Source organism: Emys orbicularis, chromosome 7 (genome assembly GCF_028017835.1).
Source record: "Emys orbicularis isolate rEmyOrb1 chromosome 7, rEmyOrb1.hap1, whole genome shotgun sequence".
In the NCBI taxonomy this organism is placed as follows: Eukaryota; Metazoa; Chordata; order Testudines; family Emydidae; genus Emys; species Emys orbicularis.
Window position 1 is genome coordinate 73,583,194 of NC_088689.1, and position 26,467 is coordinate 73,609,660.

At 48.7% G+C, this 26,467-nt stretch overlaps 1 protein-coding gene across 1 annotated transcript; it reads left to right on the forward strand.

The window, feature by feature from the left end:
- Positions 1-323: 323 nt before the first annotated feature.
- ELOVL3 (ELOVL fatty acid elongase 3) lies at positions 324-17,785 on the forward strand. Its single transcript, XM_065408443.1, has 4 exons — positions 324-430; positions 11,168-11,299; positions 16,660-16,811; positions 17,364-17,785. The coding sequence occupies exons 1-4, from the start codon at positions 324-326 to the stop codon at positions 17,783-17,785; spliced, it is 813 nt and encodes a 270-aa protein (XP_065264515.1).
- Positions 17,786-26,467: the final 8,682 nt, after the last annotated feature.

Here is a 26,467-nt window from a genome sequence, read left to right on the forward strand (position 1 = left end):
TGGGCGGGGCCTCTCGCGCAGTCCGTCTCCGGGATTGGTTGTCGGCGGCAGGCGGGGCGGGGGCGGGGTCTGAGCTGAATCAATTGGCTGGGCTGGCGGCGGGAACCCGTCACCTGCAGCCTGGCTGCGGCTGGGGGTTCCAGCTCCGTGCTGCCGCCGGCGGCCCCTCCTCTAAAGCCGGCCCGGCACTGACCCGCCCGCTCCTGCAGGGTCCGACCCGGCACTGACCCGCCCGCCCGCTCGCTCGCTCCTGCAGAGCCCGACCGCTCCTGCAGGGACCGGCCCGGCCCGGCCCGGCCCCGAGCCGCCCGCGCCCCTCCAGCATGGAGCTGCTGGGCGCCAACCTGTCCGCGCTGCCCCGCCCGCAGGAGTACGACTTCGAGCGGCACTTCGACGAGCTGCAGGCGATCCAGTGGATGCGGGAGAACTGGTGAGCGCTGCCGGGGCGGCGGGTTAGCTCCGCGGGGGCACCTTGCTGGGGTGGGGATGGCCGGGCTAGGCAGTAACTTGGACTGGAGCCTGCGGTGCAGCACCGGGGACCCGTCTGCTGCACCGAGACTAGCAGCGCTAAAGCCGGAGCGCCCCCCCGTACAACCAGCTTGGCGCTGCTGCTGAGAGAAAGGGGCTCCTAGAGCCAGCCTGGAGATGCCCCGTGAAGCTGAGGGGGTAACTGCCATTCTGCAGGGCCCGCCTCATGTAAGCAAGGCTGGCACCTGGACGTGACATTCACAGGCTTAGATTTTTAATAGTGAGGGTAATCCACCATTGGACCAGAGAATCCTGGTGGATTCTCCATCACTGGAGTGGGTCTTTTCTAAGAGATCTGCTCCTCTAGTTCAAATGGGAATTAATCGGGGAAGTCCTGTAAGAGGCTGGTTATGCAGGGGGTCAGACTAACACAGTGGTCCTTTCTGGCTTTATAATCTGTGACCCAACTCAGAAGAATGTGCTTCTGTCAATCTTTTGGGAAAGAGGAGCTAGATAGTAAAATAAGAAACAAAACTATAATCTGAATGAAAGACTGAGCACGTACAAAAGCCAAATCCATATAGCCTTCCAGAAGGAGATGCAACTTAGTTAATAGAGCAATTGCCTTAAAATAAAACTAGGTTAACTGCCCTGTTTACTTCAATATGAATTTAGGGTTAAAATTGCTGGTGAAAGTTTAATATTAAACACCTTCATAAACCTATGCCGCTGAGGTCCTTTTGAGAGCCAAGAATTAAACTTATGCTACTGGCTTGAATAGTGAAACCCATTGTACAAGATTAGTCAACAATTGCTAGATTTCATAAAGCATCATTCAATGTGCAATTGTTTTCTCTGTCTCAAAGGAGACATTAGAGAGCAGCATCTTTATACTCAATTCTTGTTTGAACTCTTTCTTCCCTTGACACAAACATACATTGTAAAAAGAATGTCTACACTGCAATTTTTAGTCCTGAGTTAGCTGGCCCGGGCCAGCTGCCAGCCGTGCTGTGGGTCTTTTATCCCTGTATAGACATACCCTAAGTAGCGCCTTTAGAGTAGCAATAATAGTGATAATGACTCAGCCATCTTACCTAGTGTACAGATATTGTTTAATCAAATCAAATTATTTCTTGAGTGCAGAAAGATTTTTAGGGTGAAGAGCAGCAGCTTGAAATAAACAGTTACAATAAACTTTAAAGAGCCTGCAGGTACAGTCCCTCTGTGTGTGAGGTCCTGAGTTCTGTATGTAGGTGCTTGGCCTTGACCAGGTTTGTCCCCAAGACTGCAACAGGAGGGGCTGCTGTAGGTCAGAATTTAGGGGTGGTGTGGTAGAACTGTATTTGGAGAGAAGCTTCCTGCATCATACTTGGACTTCGTTAATGTGATTGCTCTCTGGCTTTTTGACTAGCCTCGCTCAGGTGACGCTGTAGGTGGAACATGTAAAACAATCACTGAGGTCTTGCCTGTCATCTGAGGTGTTCTAAAAATTATGGCCCCAGATCTTCTCTAATAAAATGAATCGGGATCTGGGGGCTTTGCCTCAGACACAGGCTGGGTTCAGTGGACATTGCCAATGTTTAGTTTACAGAGCTAGGTGGTCTGCAGGTTTGGAGGTAAGCGATTGCATGGGGTGGTTATGGTATGTTGGTATTTCAGAGGACCGGAACAATATACAGTTGACAATTCTGGGAGATGAGGGCAGTGTGTGGGAGAAGGATGTCGCCTGCTTGGAGCAGCTGCTGATTCCACACAGCACTGTTATACTTCCTGAAAGTGTCATCTTCCTAAGATTACAAAGTTGTCTGCGTGCTAGGAAACTTCTACTGAGGTGATGTGTCATAGGATAACCTGTATGTCTGACAAGAAAACATGGTGCTATTTTTATTTTATTTTTTCTTGTGCCGAAGGTGTGTCATGAAGTCGTTTTCGTCTCTTTCTTAAGGGAAAATTACTGGTCTAATCTGTAGTTTAAAACTCTGGTGCATCAATTGACAAGCACATCCAGCTTGAGGCTGAAAATGAAAACTGCTCTCCTGTCTCTTTTTCTCATAGCTGCTGCTGAACAGCAAAGTCACCCCATGCCATGCCTCATGACAGGAAGAGCTGTCTGCTGTTTGCTACCATGCCCCACGAGGCTATGTGCACAGCCAGAGGAGGAGTTACACCATGAAACAGGGAAATCCATTCACTTCTGCGGTTGGAATTTACAGGGAAACTTGAGTAGGACTAGGAGACCATGTTTCATTTGCACCTTCAGTTCAGCCACATGCAAATCCACATACCCAGGATCTTGCCATGTGGGGTGACAGGTTGCAGCTGCTTTTGATTTGTCCACACTTGGTATTTCTGGGCTGGCAGCCAATAGGCTTTTCCTGGCCTGCTAAGATTTGCACTGAGCACAAGATTTGCACTGTGCCACAAGATTTGTCAGGATTCTAAGCCCCCAAAGGCCTGAGGTGGTTTGCGTCCAGGGTTTTGGTTTGGGGTCCAGCTAATTTGACACCAGAACTTAGAACACCTGAGTTGTATTGAACTTCATAAATATTTCTTCTGCATGCTGAGATTACATGACAAATGTCCACACCACACACCTCTTCATCTTTCAAAATCTCTCCCTGAGCATGGGGTAAAATCCGTAATGGTTTGCTATTTGGGGTTACTAATTCTAAAAGAATAGACCGCACCCTGTTTCCATTGGGACATCTATTGTGTATTCCTGTTTCCTAGCATGGAAATATGATGGGTTGGAAGAGGGGGAGGGGAGGTGGGTCAGGTAGTCTCTTTTTATTGGACCAACTTCCCTTGGTGAGAGAGACAAGGTTTTTAGCTTACACAGGCTCTCCTTCAGCTCCTGAGCAACACAGGGTTGGTAACTATCTCTGGAGCAAACTTAACTTGTTTGTTCTTGGCTTAGTACAGTTTGGAAGGATTTATGCCCTGATTGGGAGAGACTCAGAGAGAAACTTTCTTGGAGGGGGTGTTTCCTCAAAATGCCAGAGCACTTGATTACTTTGTGGTGAACTGTTGTAAGCATTTGATGGAATGAATGGGCTGGTTGTCATGGGTGCAGTGATAACATCATTAACACAATGTTAAATTATGAAGCGTGGTTTAGATTTGGAGCGGGATCCTTTGCTTGCTTAGTCCCATGGCAAATATGCTATGGGAGGGGATGAGAGATTCATCCCAAAGCTAAGTTTATTAATGGAATAGATGGAAGAATTCAAAATGAAACGAACCATTTTGAAATCAAAATTAAACAGTTATTCACAAAACAAATTCTAATGCAAAACTCACAACTCCTATTTCAGAGAGTGTCTATTCATCCCTTATCTTAGAGTTTCTTACCAAAGTCCCTTAGAGCAGTGGTTTTCAAACTGCAGGTCGCGACCCAATGCTGGGTTGTGGTGGCTCTGGTCAGCACCAGGCCGTTAAAAATCCTGTCAGCGGTGCTGCCCAGCTAAGGCAGGCTAGTCCCTACCTGTTCTGACACTGCGTTGTGCCCCAAAAGCGGTCAGCAGCAGGTCCAGCTCCTAGGCGAGGGGGGCCATGGGGCTCCGCGCACTGACCCCACTCCGAGCACTGGCTCCGCACTCCCATTGGCCAGCTCCCAATGGGGGGTAGTGCCTGTGGAGGGGGGGGGGGTGCTTGCGGGCGAGAGCCGCGCGGAGCTGCTTGTGCACCTGCCTAGGAACCGGACCTGCTGCTGGCCGCTTCTGGGGCGCAGCACGGTCCACTGTGCCAAGACAGGCAGGAAGCCTGCCTTAGCACCCCCACTGTGCCACTGACCGGGAGCTGCCGCAGGTAATCCTGTGCTCCATCCCCACGCCCCATTCACCTACCCCAGTCCTGAGCCCTCCCCAAACCCAGAGCCCCCTCCTGCACCCCAAAGCCCTTATCCCCAGCCCCATCCCAGAGCCTGCACTCCCAGCCTAGAGCCCTGACCCCCTCCCACATCCTGACCCCCTGCAGGAGCGGCGGCAGGGCTCCTCCTCTGAGCATTCAGCGGCAGGGGTCCTTCCGCTCTGCGTCTTCGGGGCACTTCGGCGACGGATCCCGGAGCGAGTGAAGGACCCGCCGCCGAATTTCCGCTGAAGACCCAGAGCGGAAGGACCCCCCCGCCGCCGAATTTCCGCTGAGGGAGGCAAAATGCCGCCCCCCAAATCCTGCTGCCCTAGGAAGTGCCGTCCTAGTGGAAGTGCCGGCCCTGACCCCCTGCACCAGCCCAGAGCCCTCACACACACCTTGAACCCCTCATTCCCGACTGCAGCCCTCACCTAGCACCCCAACCCTCTGCCCCAGCCCTGAGCCCCTCCCACACACCAAACCCCTCTGCCCCAGCTCCGTTGGATCACGGGTATCAATAATTTTCTTCAACTGGATCGCCAGAAAAAGTCTGAAAACCACTGCCTTAGAGCCCTCCTTGTGGGGGATCGAGGAAAGGTTAATTCTGTTGCTGGACCTTGAACTTGCTGTTTGCTATTAAAGTTACTCTTGCCTTTAGCAGACCCAAGAGAGCAGGATGGAGAAGAATGGCTTTCTGTTGACATTCACAAGACAGTCACAGACAGCTCATGCACCTGTTGTGGCCAACCTGTGTAACACCTCTGAGCCCTGGCTGGCTGGCTGGCTGGCTTCCCCCACCTGGCAGGTGCCTCTTCCTTTGGTTTCTCTTGGGCAAGCTATGCTGCTTCATGCTATTGTGCTGATGCCATGCAGTACAGCTGATCTCCACACCAGGTGAGAAATAGTGGGGGATCCCATGAATCAAATTGGGGTCTTCACTGGTTCGGCAATGATGGTTCAGTGTCCTCACTGGCATGTTGACGCCTGGACTGCTCCATCCTTCACCTGTGAACCTGGAGGATTCTGGAGCGAAGCAGAGGCCTTCGGGTATTTCTCAAGCAAACCCCTCAGGAGCCCATGATCTTTCTCATTCTCTAGAGTCCCAGTTCAGCCTGACTTCCAATACACCAAGTTTGTCTAACTTCTGGTTTCAAACTCCTCTTGTTTGCGAGTTGTAACCTCAGTAGAGTCCTTGGGTTGGAGCAGCAGCCCTCTTTTGTTAATACATATTCAATCTTTTTTTTTTTTTTTCCCCCTATACCTTCTCGATCACCTTTCTTTGTTACTGTGACTCTGTAAGTTTTCATCCATGTATCAATTACAGCTCAAACGGCAACTAGGCCTGCTATGTCCTACCAAGGCACCAATACTACCCCAGTCAGGCCAAAGTTGAGGGCGTTGGCAGTGGCTCATTTGGAGTAGAGAGAGCATCTTTGCCCTGTGAAATTAACACACGCCCTCCTTCCTGAGCTGTCTACCAACCTGCCTTTGAGAAGTCACTTCCTCCAAATGAGGCAGTGGCTTGTAGGAGAGAAATCAATGTAGCTCCCTTCTGGTCATGGCTGTCTAACATATGGCATTGTTTTAACTGCTAAGCTGCTGGTTGGGCCAAGTGTGCTGTGCCACATACATCCCCTGGCGCCCGAGATCAGCTTCACACCTCTACACTGTCAGCACTGAGAGCTGGAATAGAGTCTAAATTCAGACTTATAAAATGAAAGTGCCTGAGAAGTATTCCTGTGAAGGAGGCCCCTTACCTGGTGGCTGACTGTGTGTTGGGATTGGCTGATAGTTCTGCTCGGTACCAGGAAAGATGGTCTTGTGGTCAAAACACTGGATTAGGAATTAGGAGGCCAGCTCTGCCTCAGATTTGGTGTGACCAAGTACGTTGCTTAATCTGACTCAGTTTCCCATCTCTTAAATGGATCTAGTAGTACTTCCAGCCTGCTCTTGGTCACTCTTGTCTCACAGGGACAAGGGCTATCTCCTCAGTATGTAGAGAGCCTATAGTACAATGTGTCCCTGAGCTCACTTGGGTCTTCCCAACCACTTTGGTATTATATTTATGTACAGCCACTGGGGGCTTCAGTTTCACCAGGCTGCTTAAAATACTGCTTGGTGATGGCTACTATCGTGTTTAGTGTGAGCAGCTTCACGTTGACTGCGACTCTGTGGATGTAACTTGAGCTTCCTGAAGAACTGGAGCATCTTTCTTCTCTTTTGGCCCTGGCACAAGGGTCCTTCTGTTTAAGAGGAAACTGCTGTCCACTCTTACCCTCCACAGATAAACCCCTTTCTGGGCATGTTGGGCCCAGTTCATCCTTCGTGGAACCCAGCTCCCATGGGACCGAACGCCCATGGCCTGGGAGGCTGGGTTTGGGTGAGAGGCAGGAGAATTGCTGGCTGAATCTTGGGCCTTAGAGCCAGTGTGGGCAACAGTATTGTTTGAACTGCTTCTCAGACCTGTCTCGCTCCAGTAGGGTGGGGAGTGTGTGAAGTCTTTTAGCAAATGAGCACAGCCCCTTGGGAGGGGATTATGTTGACTCATCAGCCTACATGTCTGTGAGGTTACCAGATTGCCTGCTGCATACAAGAGTCCTCCTTGATATTGAAGACTACGTTGCACACAAACCACCACCGGAGTGTTCCCCTGGGGCTGCTCAGGCTGATGTGGGTCCAGTGTTCAACCCCATCTGTGATCTGCAGCCTTCCCTGTTGGCAGCACTTGGCAGAAGTTCAGTACATAGATAGGAATGGAAAGGGATGGGTGCAAAGGTCAGCATGCGTCACGCACAACTAGTCAATGCTGGGAGTAGCTGTTTACTTTAGGGGTGTCTCATCAAGGTGGAGGGTGGAGAGGGGTGTTTTCTGGACTGTTCCATGGAAAGTGGCTGAGATATGACCTTAGTCCCACTTGGATTTTCTTCACTGAGTCAGTTGGCCTCTAGGTACAACTGCACTGCAAAAGGAAAAAAAATTCTGCAGCAGTAAGTCTGAGCCTGGTCAACTGACTCGGGCCCTGGGTCTCATGCCACAGGGCTAAACATAGCGGTGTCGATGTTTCTGCTAGGGCTTGATCCTGGCAAGGGGTGGGTGACAGAGCCCAGCTCCAGCCCAAGGGGATGTCTACGGTGCTATTTTTAGCCCTGTAGAATGCGCCAGAGTCAGCTGCCCCAAGCTCTAAAACTCACTGCTGCTGGATATTTTTGCAGTGTCCCCGTACCCTTTGACCCTCCCCTGTTAATGGGGGATTTTGAAGTTCCTTTCTTACTGGGTTGATAGACCTGTTGAGGATGAGCTGGCCAACCTGTCATTTTCCTTGCCTCCCCGTTCTCCGGACGTGGTTGGAGCTGCCACCCACCTGCTCCCACCTCTACAGGACAGATGAAAAGTTGAGTAATTTGCCTGAGAGAGTGGAGCAGTGAGATTTCCTGTTTGTTCTGTAACTTACTAAATTAGGAGTCTTTCCTAATTTTACATAGCAGGGGCAAGAGTGTAACTTCCTCTTCCATTTGGAATCATGTGGCATGCCTCTGACCACTGCGATTGCTTAGGCGGAAAAGTCACATCGAAGTATTTAGTGTGTTTTTCTCGACACCTTCTAATGAAACTTGGCAGTTGCAGGAGAGGAGTGAGAGCCATGTGACCAGCTCCCTTTTCACTAGCAAATGCCCAGTGGGCCCCGCATGACAATTTGGGGGATTTCCTGTTAAACCAGGATCCCAATTCCAGTGGGTTTTATAGTGCCGAGGGGTGAGTCATGGCTGGAGTGTGGGGAACGGTGCTCCTGAATTATAGGCTGGATCCCTGGCATCTTGGATACGGAGCTCACGAGAGCAGAAGGTCTTGTCAGAGAACCCTCGGGGTGATAACGAAATGCAGCCATTCAGCCCCTTCTCTTCCATTCACAAGCTGTGAATCACAGAGCCGTTGGCAGCGCTGCAGATCAGTGAAATGTCGACTCCACCCCTGTGCTGCCTCTGGCACCAGCTGTCAGTGCCAGTGCTTGCTGGTACACACCCCTGTGCAGGCTCAGCAGGAAGGAAGGGTTAATCCTGTTCTTAATCAGTACCAACAACCCGCTGCCGCCTCTTTAGCAAACACGGATGGAAGCTTAACCCTGGCTGAGCTGGGTTCACTACTACTTCTCGGGATGCCTTGGCACTTCCTGGTGCTGGGATCCTTCCCTGCCCGAAGCCTGCCTTTGCAGTGATTTGGGTACAGTTGGGGGGCAGGGGTGGCTTCATGATGCAGCGCTGCTCTAGTGTGGGCTGGGAGCTTCGTTTTCTGCCATGCTGTTTACCTTTAACTTCAGCATGTAGTGCTTGAAGGGAGGTCCTGGCTAGAGCAAAGCCTAGTGCAGGCAAGTGGTGGTCACTAGCAGTACCTGCTGGTCTAGGACTCTCTCAGTGAAGTTCTGTGGCCTGTTATATGCAGGAGGTCAAGTCATCATGGTCCCTTCTAGCCTTAATCTATTAATCTCTTTTCTTTTTTTTGTTTGAGCGAAGGCAGTGCGTCTCTGCCAATACACAACAATCCTGACCTGTAACATGTCCTGCTTTTCTCTCAGCCAGCCTGCTCTGCTCATGCATCTAAGTCTACCTGCTACCCCAGTCCAGGCGTATATTGCCCACTAGGCCACAGCCTGAGACCTTCAACCTCTTTGCTGTTAAGCTAAGTAGAGTAACTTGGACTCAAGTCTCTGGGGTTGAAAGGCTTGTGCAACAGCCTGAATGTCAATTGATGTACAGATTCTCCTAGGGCATAGGTACCATACATACAGATGCCTGACCTGGGAGTACAGTCCTCACTATAGTAAACTGTGGATCACATTTCAAGCTATAATTCTACGGTTTCCATGGAGACTTGTTCTGAATGCCTCTCTCCGTCCATCAAACGTCTCTGTAAAACATCTGGCATTTTCAGTCCATGTAGACCAGGCGTCCCTGTGACCGCAGTGTGAATTCGAACAATACTGGGGCAAAGAGTAGGGATTCCCTCACGGTAATGCCACTTTTGCCCAGAAATCTGGTAAGCCCATTGCAGTGGGTCCTGGAAGCTAACTAATATAAAGAATGTTAGACTTAGGCTGCATTGGCCTAGGATCAGAGAAAGGAATGTAGACCTTCCCCATGCATGGTTGAAGAGGGACTCGGTTGCTTTGGTTCTTACCCTAGATGGGGATCTGACTTATGGTGGCTGGAGTCAAGTCAGTGGGCTGTGCAGCGCGTGGACATTCTGGTGGTTGTTCTCAAATAAGCCAAATCAGACCCATCAGCTGTTTGGGGCTGGGAGGAGGGGCAGCTTCTTAAGGCCAGGGAGAGAAGAGAAGAGGGGCTCTGAAGGGCAACTGTACTCCCTTGTTTACTCCCCCTAGCAAGAGGTGGGTGTTTAATCCTAGGTCTTGAACTCGAGGATTTAAGAACAAAGTAACATGGGCAGACTGGGTTGAGTGGCTGCCTTGGGTTCTGTCCATCCATTCGGTCTCTTCCACTTCTCTCCAGTGCTTCTCATCCTTTCCCTGAAAGAGGGAAGATCTGCCCCCTTCAGAAATGGAGAAGGCAGCTGGTTGCTGGGACAACCCATTGTTACTCTGTGCCTTACAAGGGGCATTTCCATCTAGCAGCAGAGAAATGGAGCGAATAGGATTTGTTGGTGCCTTCGCTACAGAGAGGACACAGCCGAATGCCTGTGTCCAGGCTGCTGCTCCTACTGCAGAATCCCCAGGCACGAGAAGCTTTATAGGACTATTGGGAGTGGGGAAGATGGGGAGGGATCCCTTACTGTGTGGCTGGAATCTTAGATTTTTGCGAGTTGAGCCTAACTAGATTAAGACTTGGATGGGAGAGCTCCAAGGAACACAGCTGGTGCAGGAAGTGGTATTTGTGACCCGCTAAGCTTTCTTCCTAACACAAACTCATGGCCTAAGATTCTCTGCTACTCTTTGATTGGTGGCGTCAGGCAGGCAACAAGGGCCAGACTCCGGCTTGGGTTCTGTTCTGCCACCCTAGGTTCCACTTGCAGCTTCTCTTCACTTCCTGTCCTGTTACGTTACTGTGCGCTGCTGGGGCTGCATTTCAGTGGGGCTGTGAGAGCTGGTATAGGGTTTGTAAATGTCTCTGGGATGAAAGGCTTGTGAAACTCTAGTTAGCCAGGGAGAGAATTCTTTAGTTTTTTTTTAAAGATAATTTAATTCTTCAAAAATGTATTCTGATGGCCAGTATAGGGGACTGGATTTTGTCCAGCCTGGTGAATTGTCAGGCCTTTTTAAAATCAGACTGCATTATATGAATGGAGTATCAAAAATGGGGTCCCAAATCTGGGAAGCTAAGGCCAGAACACATCACAGCACGACAGAATGTTGTTTTCAGCCAAGTCTGTTGTGAGGGTCAGCCCCCAGCGCTGCCTGTGTAGAACGCTGTCCCTTTCCTCCATGTACTAAGAAGTTGTACAAAACAAGAAACTGTGGCCTCCTCACAAATTACAGTGAAGGAGCTAGTCTGTAGATAAATAAAACTGCCCTGTTCTCTCAGCTTGAAATCCTTGCAGCTGAGCCCTCACTTGGGATCTGAAGGGGCAGGGTGGCATTGTGGAAGTCTCCATAATGTGAGAGATCCCCTTTCTTTTCCTTCCCTCACCAAGGGTATTTCTACCGGCTCCACTTATGGCCAAAGCCTGCTCCTCATGACTACAGCTAGAGGAACACAGATACTTCCAGTACCCATGGGAGTGCAGGACTCCATTAGATTCCTCCTTGTCCGGGCTAGCGAAGCCCCCACCAGGAGCAAGGGGTAGGTCTGTGCTGTACCACGTGCCAGCCTGTCTGAGAACTCTTCTTCCCCACTCACAGGCGTAAATCTTTCTCGTTCGCCTTGGCTTATGTGCTGCTGATCTTCGGAGGCCAGCATGTCATGAAGCAGCGGAGAGGGTACGACCTGCGCAAGCCACTGGTCCTGTGGTCACTCAGCCTGGCCTTGTTCAGGTAAGAATGGCGTCTCTCGCTGTATTCTGCTGCTGACGGTTACTGGGCAGCCGTAGAGCCCCACCGTGCCAGCTGACCCTGGAGAGAGACATGGAGGCATTTCCTTCTGGGATGCTAACCCAAAAGGGGCAATAGGTTTTTGATAAACTGCTGAACCACAGACAATTTCCCACTCCCAGCCTGGCCACGGGGCTTTAATGTTAGTCCTTATTTTAAAACCTTCCTCCTCCTTTCTCCCCCCTCCCCCCCCACCACATTTCCTAACCCTGTAGAAGTGATCCCAAAATGAGGGGGAAGGATCCTGTGAAGTCTTTCCCCCTTCCCCACCCCGAGCCCTCTGGTCTTGAGCCATCCCTGCAAGGCCTCTCTCTGCTTTCCCCACCAACAGCTGCAGTCTCTGCCAGGGACGATCCCTGCCTTTGTCTGTGGCAGGCAGGCAGCAGTGCGGGGAGAGGCAGAGGCACTGCTCAGTTGTGGCCTTGGGCAAAACAGAGGGCGCTAACACTCAGCAAAGCTCAGCCTGAACTAGAGAGTGGAAGCATGGGGATCTGAGCTGCTGCCCCAGATGAGATGAGCCACGCTGGGGTTGACGGCTTCTGTGCTCTTTTGTACGGGTTCTTACAGTGCCCTTGTCACCTCAGAATCTGAAACCGTTTGGATTTGTTGACTGTTGTCTTCATCTGAGAGCATTGGCTCTCCTAGGTACCCTGGGCCCAGGTGCTGGAGCATCTTGAAGATAAGGGGGGGGAGGGATAGCTCAGTGGTTTGAGCATTGGCCTGCTAAACCCAGGGTTGTGAGTTCAATCCTTGAGGGGGCTACTTAGGGATCTGGGGCAAAATCAGTACTTGGTCCTGATAGTGAAGGCAGAGGGCTGGACTCGATGACTTTTCAAGGTCCCTTCCAGTTCTAGGAGATAGGATATCTCCATTAATTTAATTTAATTTTAATTTAAAAAAGACGGAGACCTTGAACTTGACTGCTCAATCCACTCCCTGAGCATTTCCCTTAGAGTTTGGGTGGGCAGAGTAGCAGGCCTATCCCTACTTCAGATGGCTGGCTGGCCATGACCATGAGCAGAGGCAAAGATCGCCCTCTGCTGTGCAGGGCCCAGCTAGCCTGGTCTTGAGGTGCAGGATTCTGAAGGGTGAACAGAGAAGTGCATGATCCCTGCCTTGCTCTTTGAGCTGAGACCCTCTGAATCCAGAGGAGAACATGAAAGGGATTGCCAGCTCCTCTCTGGCCATTGGCACAAGCTGGCTGAATGTGTCAGTATGTACAGGCTTCGCTATTCCTTGTTATCTTTACTGCACTTGTGAGGTGCTGGAAACTTTCCAGTGTGGAAAACTTGCTACTTGTTTTTGCAGTGGTGAGGATAAAAGCTGAATAGCAAAACAACAAGGATGAGACAGTTTATGTTAAACACCGATTTCTTTTGTGAACAGGGTATTATTTTTCAAGTTTCAGCAACACACATGTCATAAAAGTGAGAGTAATCTTGCATCTAAGGTCTCTGTGTAAAAGATTCAGTTCTTTGTCTTTTAAGCAACCCTATAAACTGTTCATAAACATACTGTGCTGGCAACTCTGGCTTCCTGCGTGGACTCTGATAGGAGTCTGCCGAGAATGACTCAACCATAGCTTTGCTCTGTAATTTAGAGCAGAGCCAAGCCAACATCCTTCAGTTTTCTCACCATCCTCTCAGCACCTGTTTACTGCGGCTCTGGCTGGTTGGGCAGAGTGAGACTATCATCCTCACGAGGTTAATTGGTGTAAGATGCTGAAGTATGAGGGGGATGAAGCTGGCTGGGAGTGATGCTGGATTCTGACTGGCTTGCGTGGTCCACATAAGGGTGGAGGGGGTAGGGGAAGATGTGGGAAGCTAGAATGACACCTTGCTATGCAGTGTCCTGGGACATGTAAGCTCTGGCACTGATAGAGCATGCACAACCATTGTGAAGCCATATCCCCGCTTTAATGACTGACAGCTTTGGGTAGCCAGCCCACAAGTTTAAGGGGTGCTTCTTGGCCTGCATGAGCATCTCTTTCAAAGTACTTGAAGCCGAAGGTGGGGCAGGGAGCTCATATTCTTCACTTCTCTTGTTGTCTTGGTTTCCCAGGAGCCATTGCCTGGCATCAGGTACGCAGAAAGCCTTGCGTTTGTATACACTTGGTTGCTGTGATACAGTCCTCAGCTTTTTATCTCTTGTGTGGCATTTTATTGGTGGTGTCATTCTGACAAGGCAGTTCTAGGTGGAAAAACCACAACTGCTTACACCAGTTCAAACCGCTTTCAGCCTGATATTAGTCATCACACCAGTGGTTATTCAGAAGCTCTCCTACTCAGCCATGCAGTTATGGCTCCAATGCTTTGTGTACATTAGCCTTTTCCTGAAAAACTCGCTACAAGTGGCTCAGCTCTCGGGAGGATTGCCATAGTTGGGGTGGGTGCTGGCAAGACAGGAGCTGCCTGGAACTTTTTGGCTGAATAGTTTATTCGCTGAAAAATGTAGTTTGGGGGCAAGTGAAACTATTTGCGAATTTGGATCAAATTCAGGAAATAGCACTGAATGAATAAAAAATTTCTAAGTCAAAATGGTTTGTTCTAACACTTTTGAAATGAAAGGCTTTGACTTTGTTTCATTTTGAAATGTAGCTAGATTTGTTTCAAAACTTTTTAGATGGGTAAAAACCACCCTAAATAAATGAGAATTTCCAGGTTGAACAAAATGTTTCATTTGGCTGGAAATGAATTTTTTCTTTCATTTTCATTTTGCAAGAAAAAACAAATGTCAGAGATTTTTTGGTTCATTCTAAAACAATTTTTTTTTTCGGTTTTACTTTTTTGGTTCGGCCACTGAACCAAAAAATCCATTATTAGCTCAGCTCTAGTGAAGGCCTCCTCTAAACTTCAGTTTCTAAAATGGTGCTGAATGCAATTAATCTGCACTTGCAGCTAAACCATGTTCAGGACTTGCTTAGCTGTCCCTGTCAACAACAGCAACAACAACACAGAGCTTGTCTAAGCTACAGAAGAAGTGGGAAAAACTACTATGTTCAAATACATTTGTCGACCTCTTGATTTCTTGCTGTGTGGAGAAGGAGAGGGGAACCATGGCTTAGCCTAGGAATCTACCAGGGTTAAAACATGGCTCCTTATTATCTTGTCTGGTTAGTATTTCTAGCATATAGCAGACCTTGAAGTCTGTGATGATCACTTTCCAGACCCAAACAAGTGTTGATTCCTGTCAGCAGTGCAGAGCCCATGTAGCTGTTAAATGGATTTTTGAGATCCCAGCTGAGGTTTGCCCTGCAGCACAAGCTCTTAGATCACTTCTCAGTTTGTAAACTGAGCCAGCCATCTAGCGCTAGTGACATCAATTTCCAGTCGGATCAGAACCACACATCACATAGCTCTCTGTGTCATGTGCGCATGGAGTTCTGCAGTGTGTCTTATGGACGCTAGGAACGGGGTTAGGCAGCAAACCTTTAGAATGGCATTTATGCATGTTGATTGTAGGGGCTGAGATGAGCGAGTTGAGTTAGTGGCTCTTTGCCTAATTCAGACTTTCCGTTATGCTTAAGATGTGTAGTGGTTTTTGTATCCTTTGCTCATTTGAGGCCCGGGCCTGGCCCGACTTGCTGAAACTCCAGTTAAGAGGCGAGAAGAGACTGGAATATCAGAGCATGTGGTAGTTCACTGTTGAGGTGCCCTGGAAGAACTTGGAGTAGGACTTCATAATGAAGTAGGATCTTCATTAATGATCTGGAGGATGGCGTGGACTGCACTCTCAGCAAGTTTGCAGATGACACTAAACTGGGAGGAGTGGTAGATACGCTGGAGGGTAGGGATAGGATACAGAGGGACCTAGACAAATTAGAGGATTGGGCCAAAAGAAACCTGATGGGGTTCAACAAGGACAAATGCAGAGTCCTGCACTTAGGACAGAAGAATCCCATGCACTGTTACCGACTAGAGACCAAATGGCTAGGAAGCAGTTCTGCAGAAAAGGACCTAGGGGTTACAGTGGATGAGAAGCTGGATATGAGTCAACAGTGTGCCCTTGTTGCCAAGAAGGCTAACGGCATTTTGGGCTGTATAAGTAGGGGCATTGCCAGCAGATCGAGGGACGTGATCATTCCCCTCTATTCGACGTTGGTGAGGCCTCATCTGGAGTACTGTGTCCAGTTTTGGGCCCCATACTACAAGAAGGATGTGGAAAAATTGGAGAGAGTCCAGCGGAGGGCAACAAAAATGATTAGGGGGCTGGAGCACATGACTTATGAGGAGCGGCTGAGGGAACTGGGATTGTTTAGTCTGCAGAAGAGAAGAATGAGGGGGGGATTTGATAGCTGCTTTCAACTACCTGAAAGGGGGTTCCAAAGAGGATGGATCTAGACCAGGGGTCGGCAACGTTTGGCACGCGGCTCGCCAGGGTAAGCACCCTAGCGGGCCGGGCCAGTTTATTTACCTGCTGACGCGGCAGGTTTGGCTGATCGCGGCCCCCACTGGCCGCAGTTCGCCGTCCCGGGCCAATGGGGGCGGCGGGAAGCCACGGCCAGCACATCCCTCAGCCCGCGCCGCTTCCCGCCGCCCCCATGGGACGGCGAACCGCGCCGAATGGGGGCCGCGATCGGCCGAACCTGCCGCGTCAGCAGGTAAATAAACTGGCCCGGCCCGCTAGGGTGCTTACCCTGGCGAGCCGCGTGCCGAACGTTGCCGACCCCTGATCTAGACTGTTCTCAATGGTACCTGATGACAGAACAAGGAGTAATGGTCTCAAGCTGCAGTTGGGTAGGTTTAGGTTGGATATTAGGAAAAACTTTTTCACTAGGAGGGTGGTGAAGCACTGGAATGGGTTACCTAGGGAGGTGGTGGAATCTCCTTCCTTAGAGGTTTTTAAGGTCAGGCTTGACAACGCCCTGGCTGGGATGATTTAGTTGGGAATTGGTCCTGCTTTGAGCAGGGGGTTGGACTAGATGACCTCCTGAGGTCCCTTCCAACCCTGATATTCTATGTTTGTATGACTTGGGCAGGAGGTGCTGTAGGCTCAGGACTGAAATGTGTTGGCAGAACTGCCTGGGGACTTGTGGCTGGCTGGCTGGCTGCCCCTATCTGAGTAGGGTCAGGTAGTTCTGCTAGTGAGCCAAGGTATTCGAATCTGTGCTTCCCAAGACAAGGAGGAGCAGTAACTGGAGTAAATACAGTATCAGTTGCCCTGCAGGGCAGGAGACTGATTACTTGGGCTTCCTACTTCTCCTGTGGAGGGGACGGAGTTGCCAGAGTTTCTGTGAGGGGAGAAGTCAGCCTTCCTTGTGTGATTTCGTCATGTCCCATGATGCTCATATGGCTCTCTTGCAGTATCATCGGCACCCTGAGGACGTGGGGGTACATGGGATTCGTCCTCTCCACCAGTGGATTTAAGCGATCTGTATGTGATCCAGGCTTCTATAATGGCCCTGTCAGCAAGTTCTGGGCATATATGTTTGTCCTAAGCAAAGTACCAGAATTGGGTGAGTATAAAACCACCTTTGCTTTATCTGATGTGGTTATAAACTCTTCCCTTGTTACTGGCAGACTCTCTAAAGGGCTCCATCCTCCACAGGAGGGGCTGACTCAGCCAGCATAAGTTGTCTCCCTTGTTCTGACCCACTGCAGCTCAATGCAGACAGTGTAGCACCATCCTGTGACCTCCCAGGTAACCTCAGTCTAGCTCAGTCCCCCCAGCATGGTCACTTACACAGGAAGGAGGACTTCGGGATAAGACACAGGACTGGCAATGAGGATTCAAATCCAGGCCCTGCCACTAACTTTTTGCCTGGAGGGAGAAGGGGGTAAACATCAGTACCATAAGGTGTATGGTGTTACGCTGCACTGAGAGAAGTTGTATGTTTGGCGGAGGGAGGGGCTGTCCCCTTGGAGCATGGAAATAATCTGGGCTGAATAAAAGTTCTGGTTGGGTCGAGTGAGGTGATGGATTTAGTGCAATGGTTTATCTCTTCACTGCAGCCTGAAAACACATCAGCTGCTTTGCCTTATCTGACCAGTGATGTCTGTCTCCCAAGGTGACACAGTGTTCATCGTTCTCCGGAAGCAACGGCTCATCTTCCTGCACTGGTACCACCATGTCACGGTGCTGCTCTACACCTGGTACGCCTATAAGGACATGGTAGCCGGTGGCGGCTGGTTCATGACCATGAATTACAGTGTCCACGCCTTCATGTACTCCTACTACACAGTGCGGGCGGCAGGCTTGAGGCTGCCACGCCCATTTGCCATGGTGATTACCTTTACCCAGATCCTGCAGATGGTGATGGGCACAGCAGTGAGCATCATGGCATACTCCTGGATGCAGGATGGCATCTGCTCCACCTCCTGGGAACAGATCTTCTGGTCATCCATAATGTATCTCAGCTACCTAGTGCTCTTCTGCCACTTCTTCCATGAGGCGTACCTTAAGGGGAGGGGCAAAACAAAAGGGGACTAAAACTGAGGGAGGGGTGCAGCTGGGAGTTGCTGGGACTCTTACTCCCTAGGCTGTTGGTGCTCTGGCACGTTACAGGCCTGGTGTGATGATTGGGGGGGTGGGGGGGGTGGAGGAGGAGAAACTACTTGCTACCAGAACTTCATCTGTTGGACCTATGAAGAGGCATTGGTATCTGCCTCAGAGGGGGCTTCTCCCTGGGCCTTCCAGTCGAAGGCTGAGTGCTGTTCCTTCTGCAGTCTTTAGAGGGATGGGGCAAGAGAACTGGAGAGGCTGTGAATGCCAGAGAGAGGGTTGGAGGAGTGTCAAGAACCCATCACTGAATTTCAGGTTATCCCTTTTCTGTCCCGCAAACCTGTCTCTCCCCCACCCCCCAGGGTTGTGTTGTGCGTCTCTGGCACAGATCTAATCTTCCCTTCGCTTCTTAAAGGCCAGACTTTCCTAAGGGTGAGGAGTGTCTGCTCCCTGTCATGAGCTTCACACACAAGGGATGGTTGCGTGCCTGTTGCACAATGGCTGGCCATGCCAGTTCTGCAGGAGAGGGTTGGGAGCCAAGATTGGATGCTATTGCCAGCTGGAGGGAGACCCTTGAATTCAACAGCTCGCTGGGCCAGGGGGTGGGGCAGGAGATGGCAATGGTGGCTGCATTGAATGGGAAAACACCCTAGTTTTCTCAAGTACCTAAATCTTTCTCCTGCAAGGAACTGGTGGGGGGAGGAGGGAAGGTGCCAGTAACAACTGGGAAGCCTTGGTTGTCCTGATTGGCTTAGAGTCCAGGGGGCTTGAACTAAGGGGTTGAAAGCTTACAGGTACTGACCTTCTATTAAGGGTTCTCCTGCTCCCCCAAGCTAGCTGGCTTGACTTGGCATTTCATTTTTCTCTTGGATGACAAGAATCCTCCTCTTTTCTGGGTTATAACTGTGAACACCAACTGGGGAAGAGGGGAAAGGGACAGTCCCCAGCTGCCCCAGTACATATCTAGATTGCCTAGCTGGGGCAGAAGGAAGATCCTCCCGAACCTCCCACATGCTAATTGCAGGAGATGAAAAGCCCTGGGACCTGCTGCTAAAAGCCAGAGCTCTAAGTAACTAGTTCAAAAATTGATCTCACCCCAGTGATAGTCTCACTTAACTCCTCATGACACTCACTTTGGTATGAACGTGCATGCCTGGGCTGCTGGCCTAGATGTTCCCCCTCTGACATCCTGCCACTTGTAATTACTTCAACTTTTAATAGCGGATGGGCAAAGACGGTGTTTAAATCTGGCTTTGTGATCCTGGAGCTGAAATACTAATGCCCGTCATGAGACTGGAGGGGTCATCCCCAAGCTGGACCTTGGAGTTAACATACACTGGCTGCACTTTAAAAACCTGCTTTCCCCATTGTGAGTACAGGGAACTACTCCGATTGCAATACTGGTAGAGCTGCTAATCTCAGTAGGCCAATTTAAAGCTCCTGATGCTTTATTAATTGAGGCCTGTGTGCAGGACTGGGGCCTGGGTACCAGCCCCAGTTCTAACAGATTCCCGCTGTGGCCTTGGGCAAATCATTTCACCATGTTGTGCCTCAGTTTCCCCACCTGTAAAATGGGGGATGATCCTGACCTACCTCCCATGGGGTTTGAGGCTTACTGTCTGTAAAGTGTTCTGAAGGCTAACACTGTGCAAAGACTTGTCACTGTGTAATGCAGCCCCGCCCCCTGCTTTCATCGCAGGAATTGCCTCTTCTAGTCAAAGCACCTGTCTGTTTCAGGCAGCTGTGCCACTGGAGGAGGCTGAAGCCCTGATCACTAACTTCCAGGGGACACCAAGCCCAAAGCTTCTTTATGTTGTAAACAGTTGGAGGCAAGAGTTTTTCCTCCTAAAATCAAGATGGGAGAAGCCCATCCCTTAGTGGCATGCTGTGACTTGTGACTGAAGATAACCAGCGTCCTCTTCCTTGAACAGGAAAATAAAGGGTAAGAGTCCCTGGAGAAACAGCAATGAGTGTTAATGAAGCCAGGAATCTTTGGAGTCCAGGTTCCCTTGCTAAGGCACTGACTGACAGCACTCTAGTAGCGTGTTTAATCAGGTGTACAGATTCTCAGGGTTTAAGCTGCTCTTTCTACTTCAATTAAATCAATTTACGCTTCCTCATTCCTCAGCTGTTCTGCTGCTGACTTCCACTGCACCTCGCATATGGCCTCTTTCAGATTCCCTGGCTGGATGGCAATTCTGGAAGAGAATTCACCCCTTACTGGAGGGTGCTGAGCGGTTCCCACTGCGGTGATCTCTGCATGGGGCAAGCCTGCTCCAGAAACCCCTCCCGTTGGGACTTGCATCCTAGCCCTGCAATAGGGCTTTGGTGATGCTAGCTTTAACAGCCAGACATTTATTGTAACTAGCGAGCAGGGCCCAGCTTATTCTACAGCATCAAAACCTGCTGCAGTCTTTCCAGAATTATGCAGCCAAATCGAAACTTTCATTTTTAAGTTTCTGGGTGTTAGTTATGAAGAAAACATTAATCTGAACTGAATGTAAAGTGGTGCGGTACGGTCTGCCTGAGGCTACAGCCACCCAAAGCCATAGCTCTGAGTTAACACCTTATTTAGCTCGAATGGATGTACACTCTGAAATCTAATGACAGCAGTTTAAATGTCCATTGGTCAGCAATGTGACAGTTAATCTGGAAAAAACTTCCCGCTAAACTGCTTGTTCTGCAATCCCAAACTACCTTCCCTCCAGTTTCATCCTACCCAGCTTCCTAAAGTGTCAGTTTCCTCTTGACAATTGCTAAGTGGAGTCCTACATCATTCTGGAGCTCTGCAGCACAGGGCAAAGTGGGTGGCAGTGTAGAATTAAATAAGGAACACTATGCTGATTGTATTATTCATATTTATATTAAATAACCTCCAGTTAATTTACCAGATACTGCTTCCCCACCATCCCTGCCCCCAGAGTTCTGCAGAATCCATCTCTAGCTTGCTGCAGTGTTACGTGGGGCCTTGTAGAAGTGCTGAGCACCTATGACTCCCCTCAGCTTCAGTGAGATTTGCAGGTATACCCATCCCCCAGGACCAGGGCAAGCTGTAGAAAGGCTGGGAAGAAGCTGTCTGGGTGTCGCTGGGTGTTTGTCCTGGTTGTTACAAGACTTGCAAAGCAGCCAACAGTGAAGAAATGTAAATGTCTCTGAACCAGATCTGCAAATCCACTCCAACTGCTTCTGAAATGGTTACTATGTGATCTGTGAATTTGGTTAATAAAGTGTATGGTTTTTATCACTCTCCTTTGTATCTGGCCTATGTTCTGACTTAGCAAAAAAAGCTAAGCATGACTTCCCCTTTACAGCCCTGACTCCTCGTGAGGAAGAACTAACCTGGCTGTGGGCTAGCTACTGAACAGAGGCAACTGCAACTTCACTTGCTGGAGGATTCTCTGCACCTTGAAGTCTTTAAATCATGATTTGAGGACTTCACCAGCTCAGACGTAGGTTAGGGGTTTGTTACAGGAGTGGGTGGGTGAGATTCTGTGGCCTGCGCTGTGCAGGAGGTCAGACTAGACTATCATAATGGTCCCTTCTGACCTTAAAGTCTGACTCTGTGCTTATTTATATTTTTATCCAGCAACTTTTTCACTGAACTCTTGTAAAGCATCTGGTCCTGTTTTGTACTTTGCACACTGTCTAACTAAGGGTCATCTTACTCCATAAAGTAGGTTTGAGGAGAAGCAGAAAACAGTTTGGTAGTTGTGGAATAAACAAAAAACAGTTAAACCATAATTATTTCTTGCTCAGTTAAGCAACTAAGAGCTTGCTCAAACCTTGTGAAAGGCCACAAATCACTGAGCTGTAATGCACCCATTTGCCCCAAGAGTTGAGTTCTCTTCATACTGCTCATCAAACTGTGGTTTGTTTTTGTTTTTGTTTTTTAAACGCCCTACTGTTTTTGCTTGCCTAGTTCCTCCCCCACCCCCACAGCCAGGGAATCGGGCTCGTGAAATCAACAAGAATTCAGTAAAGACAAATGCAAAGTACTGCACTTAAGGAGAAGAAAAATCAAATGCACAACTACACAATGGGAAACAACTCGTGTACTGCTCAGAAGGAGCTGGGGGTTATAGTGGATCAGAATTGAATGAGAGTCATCAATGTGATGCAGTTGCGAAAAAGGCTATATAATTCTGGGGTATATTTAACAGAAGTATTGTATGTAAGACGAGAGGTAATTATGGGCCAAATCAACTGGGAGAACGAATTTAAGCAGAAAACTGAATGATTATTGGAAATCATCTAAGAACACTAGTAGATGCCCCAAAAGTCACAATTGAGGGAAAAGTCTGTATTTGAATAAATAAGTGAGCTGGTTTAGAAGGGAAGTAAAGGCAGATTTTTTTTTTTTTTTTTTTTTAAATGGAAGAAGGGGGAAGTTGGTAGTAATGAAGATAAATCAGAAGTTAGGAATGGTAGAAAATTGGTAAGGGAAGCAAAGAGACGCAAGGGGAAATCTCTATGGCCAGCAGAGTTAAGGACCAAAAGGAATCCTGACAATGATATTGGCCCATTATTAGATGGGAATGGTAGAATTTTAAATAATAATGCAGAAAAGGCAGAAGTGTTCAATAAATATTTTTATTCTGTAGTGGGTGGGTGGGGGAAATTAAATGATCTCATTATATGATAACACTTTAACATCCTCCAGAGATAGTAATGGAATGGAAACAGAAGCTACTCTAAGGCCTTGTCTACACTACCAAGTTTTGTCGCCAAAACACCCAGCTTTGATGACAAAAAACGTCCACCCCTACAAGAGACTTTTGTCTTTTCCCCTCCCTTTATTGTCCACAAAGCCAGTGTAGACACTGCTGATTGTTTTGTCGACAGAACTGGCTTCTGCCAGTCTCCCACAATGCCTGCCCTGATTGCTCTGCTCAGTGTTTTGATCTCTGCTGCCCTGTAGGCATACACCCCTCCCCTTTCAGAGCTCTGGGAAGTATCTGTGTGGTGCTCCGTTTGGGGAACAAACAAAGAGCAAATCATTGGAATGCTCCTGTTCTGCCCTGCACTAGGAACACAGCGGCAGGCAGACTGCTGCTGCAGGGGGAGAGGGACAGACTGCTATGCTTCTTTGCCATTCCTCAGCACAGAGAGCTCACAGAGCTACCCATGATGCTGCTCTCGGCAGCTGAGGGGGCTGTGGGAGAATTCGGAGAGAATCCCAAGATGCGCAGCGATCAGCTCTTCCTTCCCACAAAACTGCACTGTGGGGTACATACCCATGGCGCATTGCTCACCCTGTCGGTGATGGTGTCCCCAATGTGGACATGATGTGTTGACAAAGGGAGCAAGTGTGAACACCCTTTGGTGGTGTGTTTTGTTGACTTTTGGGTGCCAACATAAGTTTTGTCAACAAAACTTGGCAGTGTACACAAGCCCTAAGTCTTGGAGTACTGGGGAAGTTCCAAAAGACTGGAAGAAAGCTAATGTTATGCCAGTACTTTAAAAAGCTAATCATAGATCTGTCTGCCTGACATCGATCCTGGGCAACATAATGGAGCAGCTGATACAGGACTTGACTTAATAAAGAATTAAAGGAGGGTAATGTATTTCATGCAAATCAACAGAGGCCTATGGAAAGTAGATCCTGTCAAACTAATTTGATATAATTTTTTTTGATGATTACATGTTGGGTTGATAAAGGTAATTGAGTTGACATAATATACTTAGATTTTCCCTAAGGTGTTTGACTTGGTACTGCAGGACATTTTGATTACAAATTAAAACAATATAGATTTAACATAGCCAATTTTTAATTCATTTAATGTATACTAACTGATATTTACAATTACATTTTGAGCTATGGAAACATCATTGAGCAGATGTATTTCCGGTGGGATCCTCCAGGATCGGTTCTTAGCCCTACACTATTTAACATTTTTATTCGTGACCTGGAAGAAAACACAAAATCATCGCTGATAAAGTTTGCAGATGAGGCAAAAATTGGGGGACTGGTAAATAATGAAGAGGACGGGTCACTGATTCAGAGCAATTTGGATCATCTGGTGTCAGACTCATAGGACTAATGCTCTCTGCTCCGTACAGTCCCTGGGAGGAACCCCCTTCAGCGTGCCAGCCCTCCTCAGGATTTACACTCTCTCTTGGGGGTTAAGCCTTGGGCTCCACCGCCTTCTGGAACTGCACCTCTGAGCCTGCACACCTGTCTCTCTGTGAGCCCCCTTTGGGAGTCCACTCCGGGGCCTCCACACCCAGAGGGAGCAATTCAACCCTGATTTCTAGAGCGCAGTGACTCTGTCAGTGTAAAAGAAAAGGGTTTATTGAACGTCTGAACACAGCACGGGAAGTGCTCAGAGCCCTCGGGCCTAGAAAGTCAGCACAGTCCGTCTGGGCCTGTCCAACATCGAGGTGGGATCCGTTTTCTCTTTGTCCCCAGTCCAGAAGCGACCTCCTTCCAGCCCACCACCCTATATCAACTTCCCAACACGCCCCCTCCATCCTTTGTCTTCTTTCCTGGGCAAACAGATCATCTGGACCCTCTCTCTTCCACCCTTTGTTTTCCCACGGGCCAGAACCCACTGCCTTCCAGATCACCTGGGCCCTCTCTCCTCGGCCCTTTGTTCTCCCCCTGGCTGAAACCGGCTGGCTCCCAAGGTGGGGGGGTCTCCGGGTCACCAGTTGCTATGTTAAGAAATTCCAGGCTGTTGTCCAGACTGCTAGGTGGGGGGTCACACCTGGCCCTCTGCAACAACAAACACCCTCTTCCACCACCTCATTAAACACACAGTACAAAGGGAAAACAGAGACACACACTGTACTCATGCAAACCATTAAGAAAATCCCCCACTTCATTACATTTGGTAAATTGAGTCCAAGCATTGTGTATTTTAATACAGCTAGTGTGACGGGTTGGGTCACAGAAATCTCCTTGGGATTGCCACCTGTTGTGCTGAGACTACTTCTGAGCCTGTTTTCCCTGGCAGCTTGGGACTTCAGTACCCTGTCTTGTTGGGCCAGACACACTAGCCTGCTGCAAAGACAGACCCATGTCTGAACCACATCCCCCACAAGCTGCAGGCTTAACTGAAAACAGCTTAAGAAGTGCTCTTGTCTCTAGCGCCCAGATACCCAGTTCTCAATAGGATCCAAACCCCAAATAAATCCGTTTTACCCTGTATAAGCTTTATACAGAGTAAACTCATGAATTGTTCACCCTCTATAACACTGATAGAGAGATATGTACAGCTGTTTGCTCCCTCAGGAATTAATTACTTGCTCTGGGTCAATTAATAAGCAAAAATGTTTTTATTAAGTATAAAAAGTAGGATTTAAGTATTCCAAGTAATAACAAACAGAACAAAGTAAGTTTCCAAGTAAAATAAACCAAAAACATGCAAGTCTAAGCCTAATACAGTAGGAAACTAAATGCAGGTAAATCTCACCCTCAGATATGTTCCAATAAGCTTCTTTTGCAGACTAGACTCCTTCCTAGTCTGGATCCAGCAATTACTCACACCCCCATAGTTACTGTCCTTTGTTCCAGTTTCTTTCAGGCATCTCTTGGGGGTGGAGAAGCTATCTTTTGAGCCAGCTGAAGACAAAATGGAGGGGTTTCTAGGGCCTTATATAGTCTTTCTCTTGTGGGTGGAAATCCCTTTGTTCTCCTGTGTAAAATCCCCTCAACAAGATGGAGTTTGCAGTCACCTGGGCAAGTTACATATCTATGAATTGTTCAGCTTTTTGCAGGCTGACCCCATTGTTTACATGTTAGTTTGACCGTTTCTAGGAAAGCTCAGATGTGGATTGGCGTCTTCCAAAGTCCATTGTAAGTTAAGTGTTTCTTGATTGGGCACTTACTGAGAATAGTCCTTTCTCAAGAAGCTGACCAAATGCTTCACTGAGGCTACTTAGAATCAAACAAATACATAGCCAATATTCATAACTTCAAATACAAAAATGATACAGCATAATCATAACCAGCAAACTACAACCTTCCCATAGACACCCCACTTGGCCTCTTCTGTATAAGAACTGGTGCAACCATAGGACCCTGGTTGCAACAATGATCTGTACGGTCACAGTTTATGTCAATAACGTCACAGCCAGTAACAAAGAATGTAGGCCATACTTACAGGTTAGGGGATTTTACCCTGAGCAGTAATGAATCAGATGAACATGAGCTCCCAGTGCAACGCTGGGGCCAAAAGAGCGAATGTGATCCTCAGATACATGAACAGGGGAATCTCAACTAGGAGCAGAGAGGTTTGTTTTTCTTCTGTTTTGCACTGAAGCAATTGCAGCTGGAATCCTGTGTCCAGTTCTGGTGCCCACAATTCAAGAAGGATGTTGATATATTGAAGAGGGTTCAGAGAAGAGCCACAAGAATGATTAAAGGATTAGAAAACATGCCTGACAGTGATACTCAAAGAATTCAGTCTATTTAGCTTAATGAAGAGGAAAGTTAAGGGATGACTTGATTACAGTCTAAGTATATACATGGGGAACAGATATTTAAGGCCTGGTCTACACTTGGCATTTATGTCGAATTTAGCGCCGTTACATCGAATTAACCCTGCACCCGTCCATACCACGAGGCTATTTAGTTCGACATAGAGGTCTCTTAAATTCGACTTCTGTACTCCTCCCCAACGAGGGGAGTAGCGCTAAATTAGACATGGCCATATCGAATTAGGCTTG

Excerpts from the sequence above, each read along its gene's own strand:
- ELOVL3 (XM_065408443.1), top strand. The coding sequence starts at position 324 with ATGGAGCTGCTGGGCGCCAACCTGTCCGCGCTGCCCCGCCCGCAGGAG. Across the intron at positions 431-11,167 it reads CAGTGGATGCGGGAGAACTG|GCGTAAATCTTTCTCGTTCG; the intron begins GTGAGCGCTGCC and ends CCCCACTCACAG. Across the intron at positions 16,812-17,363 it reads AAGCAAAGTACCAGAATTGG|GTGACACAGTGTTCATCGTT; the intron begins GTGAGTATAAAA and ends CTGTCTCCCAAG.